This window comes from Nicotiana attenuata, chromosome 5 (genome assembly GCF_001879085.1).
Source record: "Nicotiana attenuata strain UT chromosome 5, NIATTr2, whole genome shotgun sequence".
In the NCBI taxonomy this organism is placed as follows: domain Eukaryota; kingdom Viridiplantae; phylum Streptophyta; class Magnoliopsida; order Solanales; family Solanaceae; genus Nicotiana; species Nicotiana attenuata.
In genome coordinates, this window is record NC_031993.1 from 33889122 (window position 1) to 33900761 (window position 11640).

An 11640-nucleotide genomic window follows, 5' to 3' on the forward strand; every position below is an offset into this window, starting at 1 on the left:
TGCTTGATAACACTGTGATTGCGTCCTCACCAGTGAGAAGTTCAGTGGTGAACCTCTCTCCAAACCCTAAAGAAGAGTCTCCTCCACACTCCACTCCCTTTCCTACCCTCTCCGAGTCTACTCCTCCTCTAAGAAAGTCTAAAGATGTCCGTCCTCCTCCAGTCTCACCAGTCAAACAGAGTCAACAGGGTGAACAAGGGAACCTCGTTCAGGAACCTTATACTCTATCCATGGCTGAGCACTTGAGTAAATAATGGGTGACTAGTCATGAAGAGACTGAGATCTCCTAGAAAATTGATGACTCTGAAGGCATCACTCCTTCGTCTGTTGAAATCGCCATGGAACCACAAGAAAAGGAGGAAATAGAGAATACGTTGTCCATTGTGTCGGAAGGGGTCATTATAGAAAAATGTGCAGGAGGGTCTGAGCCACAGGGGGGAAGTAACAAAAGAAGAGGGAGCAATTGTGCCATTTGAACAGCCGGCACAAGATGATGCTACTGGGGCCCCAAATAATGAACCTGATCCCTCCATGGAGAATCCAGGTCAGGAGTCATCCTCCTAGGTCAGTGTTGATCCCTCCATGGATAGGGGATCCCTTTGTCTAAGCCCATTCCTGGCCTCAAATGGTTGAGTTGGTGAACCATTTAAGAAGATGGTGTAGGTAACACTTGTACACACGTCATTATCCATTTCACAAATTTCTCTGGAAATGCTAAGGCATACAATACTTGTTCAAGAAAAGGCCACTCAAGTGAATCATATGCCTTCTGCATGTCCAGTTTCATCATGCAATTTGGTGACACCCCTTTCCTTCCATACCCTTTTACTAGCTCATGACTTAGTATGGTATTATTAATAATAACTCTTCCAGGAACAAAAGCAGATTGAGTCTTATCTATTAAATCATCCATGACTCCTTGTAGTCGACTAGTCAGAACCTTTGAAATGATTTTGTATATTGTAGTGCAGCAGGAAATATGTCTATACTCCTTTATGGTAGCTGGGTTTTTGACTTTGGGTATAAGAATTATTGATGTACAGTTAACTGGTTTGAACATCTGTGATGATTAAAAGAAATCCAGTATAGCTTGTGTTACCTTCTCCCCTATGATATTCCATGATTTCTTGAAGAATACTGCATTGATTCCATCATATCCTAGGGCCTTCAAGTCATCTATATCTTGCAGAGCTTTCCATACCTCTTGCCTTGTGATAGGTAGTATCAATTGAAGTTTTTGTTCTCTTTTGAGCAGTGTCCCTCTTTGCATGACATTCGGATCTATTGCTGGGATTGTAGGAGCATTTGACCCTAGAAACTGTTTATAGTAGCCAAGTACTTCAGCCTCTATTTCCTCCTCCATGTGTACCTGAACCCCTAGATCAGTAGTGTGAGCATGGATTCCATTTAAAGTGTTCATGTTCTTCATATGTGCAAAGAAATATGCAGAATTTAGAATCTCTCAGCTTCAGCCGTTGCACCCTTGACCTTTGCCTATAGATGCTTTCTTCAATTTGTATCCACTTCTCAAGATTACTTTTCAGTTCCTTTTCTTGCTCAACAAATTCTGTATTCATCTTTCTACAACCCATTTTCTCCTGCACTTCCCGTAGTTCCCTTCTGATTTCTTTGATTCTACCATCAATACCTTTGTATTTTTGTGTGTTGAGGCCCTTAATAATTTGCTTAAATCTCTTGAGTTTGTTCCACACTCCTTGTAGGTTTCCAGTATCTCCATTTGTACTCCATGTTTGTTCGACTTCTGGAAGGAATTGGAGGTGATCAGCTAGGTAGTTAAAAAACCTGAACAAACTAGCTTTCTTCCTCTGCATTTGTGATCATCAGCTTAATGGGTGAGTGATCAGAGAAAGATGGTTCTAGGATATGTATATACATTAGGCATTGTCAGCATCTAGTTTGTGTTAACTATTCCCCTGTCTATCTTGCTATGAGTATGACTATTTATCTATGTATAGTCTCTATCCACATTAGGTAATTCATTCATGCCAGTGACATTCATGAATTCCCCGAAATCCTTTGTTTCCATGTCTTGTATTACAATACCATGCTGTCTGTCTTGACTATTAAGTACTGAATTAAAATCTCTCATTGCTATCCATGGTCCATGTTGTATACTGTTTATTTGCCTCAGTTTTTTCCATATACTCAACCTATCTTTAATAGTATGCAAGCCATATGCTGCAATAAAATCAGATGATACCAATCTTGAATGAGTTCTGACTTGTCCGTGTATGTACTGGCAATCCATGTCAATTAGTTCAAAATCAAAATTTCTTGGGTCCCAAAGAATCTATATTCTGCTCTTATTGTTGTTGCTGAAGTTTGATATCCATTGCCATCTTGAGGCAATACTGCTGATAGTACTACTAGCTTTCTGCTCCTTTATTTTGTGTTCTACTAGTGCAATCACGGCCTTTTTATTCTGCTTTATTAACTCCTTTTGTCTCATTTTGCTTGTATGCTTTATTTAATCCTCTAACATTCCATCTAATTACACTCATTCTGGTATGAAATGTGTATCATGATATAGCTCATGTCCCCTATAAGGCCCCATCTGCACATTGCTTGGTCCTAGGTCATTGGTTATGTGCTCTTGTCACCTTTCTAAGGATTGGAACCTATTACTGTCACCAAGAGCCTTGCCTTCAGCTTGCTTTGATTTTGCCATCCTTGTTGCTGATTTCTCACTTACTGTTGTCCACCCTTCTTCTGCAGGTTGTTTAGTAGCTGCATTAAGCTGCATTGTACTGTCCTCTAGGGGTTTTGTTGTTTTCACCCTCTTTGTTTGCTCCTTCTCCTGATCATTCTCCTTAGGTCCAGCCCTCTCAATCTTTTGCTAGATTTGCTTGACTTTATTCCCTCTCCCTTTGTATGCCTGCCTTTATGGCTGTTGCATTATGTTCTCATTGCAATTATGCCCTATCTATAAACATTTGGTGCAGTATGTAGATTCCTAGTCATAGGTTATCTCTTGCTCAATTGTTTTTCCTATTGGGTCCTGCAGCATCACCCTTCTAGGTTAGTAATGTCCATCTCAATCAGCATTCTAGCATAAGATATTCTTACTATACTCGTTGTACAGTCATTGGCATATACTGGATTACCCAAGGGACTTCCAATTTTGCCTAATGCCTTCATACTCCAACAATGCAGGGGAAGATTTGGAAACTTCACCCACAGTGGAATGGTTCTAAGTAGTTCTTCATGCAAATTGAGGTCTGGTGTCCATGCTTTCATTACAATAGTTTCTTTCCTCCAAATTTGCAAATCGAATTACAAAATAGTCTTCATTGTGATAGAAGATCTGAGGTTTCATGGAGTACTTACCCACTGAAATAAGGAATCGTTCCATTGCTCCTATGGATGGTGAATTCCCAATGACATACAGAACAATTGATGTGCTCCATTTTTCATTTTCCTGCTCAACATCCTTTAGGTCTAATTGCACAATTTTCTGCTCATCTTGTATCATTGGTGCAATATATTGAGGATTCATACCTCTCGATGCCAGCTTATTCCCTGCTATAACATTTACCCATGATTGAATTCCACTTGCCTTCACCATTTGGTTAGTGTTTTTGGGATTTTTAGCCTTGTCAGATTTGTATGGCACTGTTGCATTGGTGTTTTTGAGTTCATCTCTGCCATTCCGCTCCCAGATCTACTGCCTGTTCCACTACTACTATTAGGTGTTGCTATCACTACTTTCTGCTTGCCATTGTCGATTGCTTGACCTGAGACTATACTGCTCTGTTCACTTGTCATGCTCCTCGGAGTGGTGTTTACAGTTGGCTCCTCAATTCTTACCCTTTTGGGTGAGACAAAAAGTTTCATTACTGCTTTCCTTGCATTTGTGGATCTCGGATCAGTGGACGAAATTTTCGCTGAGTTCCGTTTAGGTCGTCCTCTTCCTCCCATGGTTTCCAGTTGCGTACATTAGCAAAGTCACGTTAACGTGCCTCGAGAGAAAACTTCGAGAAGAAAGAGAAAATTTTTTATTCGAAAACCACTTTAACATTCAAATATAGTTATTTTCAATTTCAACCTCAATTTATCTTTTCTTAACATCAACATGTAGCAAGTAGTACTATAAATCATGACTTTTGTTCAACATGACTTAACAACCACTTTAACATCATCAAACTCCGTAGTTCAAGAAAATAATTCAACTCTTCATATAGTAACAGAAATAAACAATTTAAAAGAGAGAGTATTTCCTATACCAAACCTTCAATATTGCAACCAACTATAAAATGTCCTACAAAAATCACCATGACACCCATGTTCATTTTTTAATTTTGACAAGGAAAAAGGAAAAACGACACATGAATATTTAATGAAATTATCAAGAAAGCATCTTTACTCAAGACTGTCAGACAGCAGCATTACATAATGTACATTTCCTTGTCCTAAACTCCTACTAGTAATACTCAATTCCCACGTTCCCCGAGGAAGAACAACAATACGATGACTCGGGCCTCGATTATATTACTCATCGCGATCTTAATCGCCGCCGCACGAGGCGGAGCGTTGACGTTTGACGATGATAATCCGATCAGGCAAGTTGTAGTATCCGACGGTTTGCAGGAGCTGGAGAATGGAATTCTCCAAGTCATCGGCCAAACGCGCCGTGCTCTCTCCTTCGTTCGCTTTGTTCGCAGGTCAGTTGGATTCATCTAATTTCCTCTTATTGAATGAATAAGCTAAAGTTTTCTTTTTGACTTATGCCTTCTTGTTTCTTTTTTTTTCTTTTTTTCTTTTTTATGAATTTGTTTAATTTTGGGATATCTGTTAAATTTAAAAGGTATGGGAAGAGATACGAGTCAGTTGAGGAGATCAAGCAAAGGTTCGAGATATACTTGGACAATCTGAAGATGATTAGATCTCACAACAAGCAACTACTTTCCTACAAACTTGGTGTCAATGGTAATTGCCTTTGTGTATATTATATGGTTTCCTGTTTTCTTGAAAGCATAGCTACAGGCTGGACAATATATGCCTTTATGGACAATTTGCCCTTTTTTGTTTTGGTTTTTCTTCTTGCTTATAGTTCATGAAATGATCTGAATAGAGTGGACTTCATAAAGTTGACTTGTATAGTTGTTTTCAACTTGATTTGAGGTTCAAAGTGTAGTAGATTAATGTTTTTGTTACTTCTAATTAGAACTCCTAACAGATTTCTTGTACGTGAGTGAAGAAAGGAAAATTAAAAATATGAAAATGAAGGTCATGGAAAAGGAGAATAACAAACAAAATAAAGAAATAAGAAGGCACTGCATATTTTGCTTGCTTTATTTTGCTCTTGACAATAACTATGCTTCTTGGCAGAGTTTACCGACCTAACATGGGACGAGTTTAAGAGAGAAAGGCTAGGAGCTCCCCAAAACTGTTCCGCTACCACAAAGAGCGATCTTCAGCTCACTAATGTCAACCTACCAGAGACGGTATTTGCAATCAGAACACCATTATATCTTTTTTCTGTAGTTGTTTATGATACTTTCTCAGAAATCATTACCATTGACATCCATTCATTCCAACAGGAAATCATGTAATTGCAAATCTAGCTTTCAGTGCTTCTATCCTGTATGTTCTCCTAAAAGGAAAATTCGTAAATGCTTAATCTTGTCTATTTTGCAGCCTAATATCGCTGTGATTCTTCTTTAATTGGATTTTGATCACTTTCTAATGTTTTAAATTTTATTACTTTCATGATGATGGAATTTCTTGAGATGACAACATAGATAGCTATTGCATCTAGGAGCAAAGCTGGATGTAGGATTTTAAGTCAAGAGGTGCAGAGTACTGCTGCATCCACTGTATCTGACAATGAAATAAAAAATTGGTATAAATGTGTGTTTAGAAAAACGTTTGTGTGTGTTGTCTATGTATATATTTCCTTTTATTTCTTTTCCAAGCTAAAAGTAGTAGTAGGTTCAGGAACAGCTGCCTTTAATTCAGCCGCTGCCTAGAAGAGCATGTGCAGTAAAGGTATTGTTGGTTACCAAAAGTAGCTCTTTTCCTAATTTTGATCTCAGAATGTGTCATTTCAGAAAGACTGGAGGGAAGCAGGGATAGTAAGCCCAGTGAAGAAGCAGGGCAAGTGCGGGTCTTGCTGGACATTCAGGTAAGGAGTAGTTAGGATCATGTCACTAGGTTCCTAAATTTTCAGTTTGGAATGGCATTCTACCTATCAATCGTTAATCAACTATGATTTAAGCCTAAACTTCTGATTCTTAACAACATGTAAACTCTATATCCTTTCCATTGTATTCGGGTTTCTGAAGTTGAGAAATGACGGAGTCGGCACATGATGTTTTGGCAGCACTACTGGTGCTCTGGAGGCAGCATATGCCCAGGCATTTGGGAAGAACATCTCTTTGTCTGAACAGCAGCTCTTGGACTGTGCTGGAGGTTTTAATAACTTTGGATGCCATGGAGGGCTTCCATCACAGGCTTTTGAGTACATTAAATACAGTGGTGGTCTTGACACTGAAGAAGACTATCCTTATGCTGGAAAGGCTGGTGTATGCAAATTCTCGTCAGAAAATGTTGCTGTTAAAGTTGTTGGTTCTGTTAATATCACCAAGGTAGGATACCTCTTTACTCTGGAACAGCAATGTCTTGGATCAACTTTTAACTGCTTACATCAGTGCTTATCATTTCTTATATTTAACATACTAAAGGAAGATTATTGTAGCTTCCGACGGGAACCTTTCATAATTCTAGTGTTTCCAATTTTGATGATTTTCAGTTGAGTGGATCTTTTATTATGCATTATTTGACCTGAAAAGGTCAATGGGCATTGGTTGATTCCTTACAATCAAACATTTATTATTACAGGATGCTGAAGATGAACTAAAATACGCGGTTGCATTTATTAGACCGGTTAGTGTAGCTTATCAGGTGGTAAAAGGTTTCAAACAGTACAAGGGTGGAATTTACAGCAGCACCGTATGTGGCAACACTCCCCAAGTGAGTTTATAGTTCCGATGAATTTGAGATACTGCCCTTTTAATCTGCTATTCTTTGTCAATGAAGAAGCACATTTTCCATGTAACTCACCGTAGGGGAAAGAATTGTACCGAGTAGTTAGTTATAACTCAGTGCTTGATTACTCGTCGAGAAGGGTGCCTGCAATTATCTGAAAGTTATGCATAATGTGTGTGTGTGTGTGTGTGTGTTTATTGATTCTAACTATTCGAGTGTCATAATACTGATAGGAAAGATACCATGCTTTGTCAACCAAAAAAAGATGCTGGATGATAGGAAAGATTGAAATAGTCTCTACTTTTAGAAACTCCTAATCAACCTTAAGATACAGATTATGTAGTATTGGAATAAAATGGTATGATGAGCGCAGTGTACACAGAAGATTCATACCCCGACCCAACCCAACTAATCTGGCACTGAGACATGATTGATTTTGCTGTAGTGTAGAGGCACATGTTCTTTTTCTTCTTTTGTTAAATATCAATGACATCAACAAAGTATTTGGTCCGACCTTCACCAAATATGTGAGACAATGGCATAATACTACATAAACATTTTCTATTGCATTGGCAGGATGTGAACCATGCTGTTCTTGCTGTGGGATATGGTGTTGAAAATGGTACTCCGTATTGGCTGATCAAGAACTCATGGGGAGCTGAATGGGGTGACAATGGATACTTCAAAATGGAGATGGGAAAGAACATGTGTGGTAAGTTTCTCCCATATCATCAAGTCTCCTTTCCCCCTTCCTGCATACTGGATGCACACTGCTTTCTGATTGAGAAAGGTTATTCTATTGGGATAAATTAATGGAGAATAGCTTTCAACTTGGACTATAGGAAAAGAGGCCACAAAATCTGAACTATAATGCTATCTATACGAGTTCAAGTTGAGTTCATCTTAGATCGACACAAATAATAATAAAAGCTTTCTAGTCAATGTAGTCATGATTTTGATGAGGTAAATAACTGATCCTAATGATATGTTTGTAGGTATTGCAACTTGCGCATCATACCCTATTGTTGCTTGAATTCCCATATCAGATCTTGTTCAAGTTGGCTTGCGACAAGTATCCATGCCCAGTGTTAGATTTATGTTAAAAGGCTGATGAAGGATTCCATATACAGAGTTTACGTTGATTCTTGTGCAGGAAAGTTCTCTGTAACTGTAAATAATGAGTTAAGGATATTGGACTGTCAAAGATGTTATTGATGAACTGATTTGCTTGGCTGAATAATTTTTATTCCTTTATATTACTAATAAAATATTTCTCATCCTTGCCTCTAGGATGTTTAAATCGAACTGGAAAATCATTACTGGGAGTAAGGCCATACTATGTGTAATGATTCCCCATCAAACCGAAAAGTCAAACCAATTGACATATAAATATATAATTTTTATATATACTATCAAAACTTTGTGTAGGGTTTTCTCTAAGAAATGTCTAGAAATGTTTGTGATCTTCTCATGGGATGTTAGTGTTTAATAGAGTTATAAAGTTCATTCATTTATATTTACTTTAAATTTAAATAATGCTTGAATATAACATGTATCATTATTTTTTTATCAGTTGTTATTGAAATGCCTCAATCTCTTTGTTATTTTATATTCATATATAGATCTGCTAAACTTTATATCCTTTTTCGAATTTGAAATAAATTTATTAGCAATTTTAAAATTAAACAGAACATATCATTATTTAGGTCTCATATTGATTTTTGTATTTAATTATTAAAACTAGATTAAATGTTTGTCAATCTTTTTAATTCTTATTAAATACTCCTTCCGGTCCACAATAAGTGACCAATTTGTCTTTTTGTTTTGGTCCAAAATAAGTGTCCATTTGTATAACCAAGAAAATATTCAATTTGTTTTTCCAAAATTATCCTTATGTACGTATTCCTAAAAAGTCTTTTACTCACATTAACTGTGTTGCAACATTTAATTAAGAGTAATTTAGTCACACTAACTATTTTTATCTAGAATTTAGTGGGCGTTTGGACATAAGAATTGTAAAATTCCAAAAAAAAGTGAAAAAAATTTCAAGTGAAAATGGTATTTGAAAATTAGAGTTGTGTCTGGACATGAATATAATTTTGGGTTGTTTTTAAATTTTTTTGAGTGATCTGTGTGAATTTTGAAAAACAGCTTTTTTGAGTTTTTCAAATTTTCGAAAAATTCCAAAATGCATCTTCAAGTGAAAATTGAAATTTTATGAACAAACGCTGATTTCGAAAAAAAAGTAAAAGAACTTCCATAAAAAGGGAATTTTCTTTTATGTCCAAATGGGCTCTTAGTATTTCCTAAATGGGTGTGCCCAAGGTAAATACTCACTTATTGTGGATTGGAGGGAGTATGTATTGACTTATTAAAATTTGATCTATAATTCTATCAAAATAAGATTTGAATTATATTAATATAACAAAAAACCCGAATAAATCGAGGAATAAAGTGACCGCAGGACATGTTTCATGTCAATGGCACTACACCTACAAACTTGCCAGCGATAATCATCATTGAGAATTACTCCGTGGCGCTCTTTGTATTGGACTTCAAGTTTGTCTAATTGGTGACATGGAGCCCACCAAGCTTTTAAGTATATCAGGGATAGAAAATGTTATGTGAACCCTATGAAAGGATTTTCTTGCTAAATAAAGAGGAAGTTTACATAAATATATGTAGAATCATAAAATATTTCATAATCTACGACTATAAAGTAATTAATATAATATTCTACAACTTAAACACAGTAAAAGGATAAAGGAAATATCTCTTAAGATAGCTTATTTAATAAAATCAATTGTTCCCTAAAAATACTCCATCACAATTCCTATAAATAAGGAAACTGACGAAAAATTCTTCATTGCCTTTTTATTTGTATTCTTCTTCTCCGCTACATTCTCAACAAACAATCCATTCTTGGACAAATTCTCCTTCTCTAGTAGTAGGAGAAATAATCTTTAAATAAAAATTACCTAAAGAAGGAACAAAATACATCATAATAAATCTATAGCACGTAAACTATAATACTAAAATAATTCAATGCGAACTAATCAATATATAATGTATTGTATACTATATTTATTAGTAGTATACATCCGATAAACTAAAGTGGTATTATACAATAAAAGGTATGTTGTATTGTATACTTATACCAATATCATATAAGTTTATATTATATCATATATTGTATACGATATTTATTAGTAGTATACATCAGATTTTTTCCCCTCAATGTATACATAAGATGAACTAAAGTGATACTATACAATGAATGTATGCTGTATTGTATAGTTATATACATTTTCATATAAGTTTAATACTATAAAATATATTGTATACTATATTTATTATTAGTATACATGAGATCTATATTTTAATAATGGGGAAGAGGCTTAGGGCATTGGGATATACTCGAATCCTTTAATGAAGAAATCGGGGAAAATTTAATACGGATAGTTGCATTTTAGGTGAGAGAGAATCTCAAGAGAGAGATATAAGGATATGTTTTAGGTATGAAAATCTCAAAGAAAATATTCAGTAATACATACATACATATATATATATATATATATATATATATATATATATATATGTATATATATATATATACACACACACACAATAATACATTGTATATATATATATATATATATATATATATATATATATATGTATATATATATATATACACACACACACAATAATACATTGTATAAAAAAAAATAGGGGAAGTAAATATATTTTGCTGATGGAGTGATAAAGAAGAAGCATTGGAAAAACAAATATTACATATATATATATATATATATATATATATATATATTGTCAAAACAACTTGGGAAAGCAAACACTTTCCTCTGCAAAATTCCCAACCTTTTAGTGATTTTTAGATGATTTACGGGGTTCTAAGGGAGAATAAATGAAAAGCTTTCTATAATTTAAAACTGAAAATGCATGTTTCTGTATCGAATCCAAACAGAAATCATCATCATCGTCAAACACTATAGATTTACCCTTGCAAATCTTCTTCAGAAATTCATCTCTACCGTATTTTTTTTTCCAGAAATCCCTTTATATTCCTTTTTTCCATATGCAACTTCTTGATAATTAGAATGAGGGTGATGACTGGCTGTGATTTTGGTGCACCAGAACTATGAGATATTGACAAAACATTAATTATTTCAACAGATGATTATGAAATTTCTTCAATTCGAACATTGTCTCTACCACCACTATCCATGATTTTCTGAGCAATGTGTTTTCTATGCATTTTGACCTACACAAAAATGGAGGTTAGACGTTTGTGATATGCTGGAATATCTTTTACCAGAGAAATTGCAAGGGGGGGGGGGGGGGGGAGGGGATTGTATAGTGATAGATATGTTATTTGAGAGATAATGAGAAAGAGATAGTATCTTTTAAATAAGAGAGAATCTCAAGGGAGAGATTTTAGGATATGAAAAATTGTACATAATTTAATTAAAAAGGTAAGATTTTATAATAAACTGTACCAAAAGTAATTTTGTTAAAGCCATTGTAAAAATATAAATAAATCTTTAAAGGGTTGTATTCTATGTAAATTCCTCCAAAGTACTTTTAATGAAAACAGAATTGAAAGAGATTCAT

General features: G+C 35.1%; 2 protein-coding genes across 2 annotated transcripts; one reads left to right on the top strand and one right to left on the bottom strand.

Annotated features, from left to right (window-relative positions):
• On the bottom strand, positions 647–1363 carry LOC109226111. The gene is made up of 2 exons (XM_019390914.1): positions 1100–1363; positions 647–940 (listed from the first exon to the last, which is right to left on the bottom strand). Exons 1-2 carry the CDS (start codon positions 1361–1363, stop codon positions 647–649), a joined length of 558 nt encoding a protein of 185 aa, XP_019246459.1.
• Positions 4336–8313, top strand: LOC109225621 (cysteine proteinase 3-like). Its single transcript, XM_019390357.1, has 8 exons — positions 4336–4682; positions 4826–4947; positions 5350–5465; positions 6072–6145; positions 6344–6608; positions 6862–6993; positions 7585–7720; positions 8004–8313. The coding sequence occupies exons 1-8, from the start codon at positions 4489–4491 to the stop codon at positions 8039–8041; spliced, it is 1077 nt and encodes a 358-aa protein (XP_019245902.1). The 5' UTR covers positions 4336–4488; the 3' UTR covers positions 8042–8313.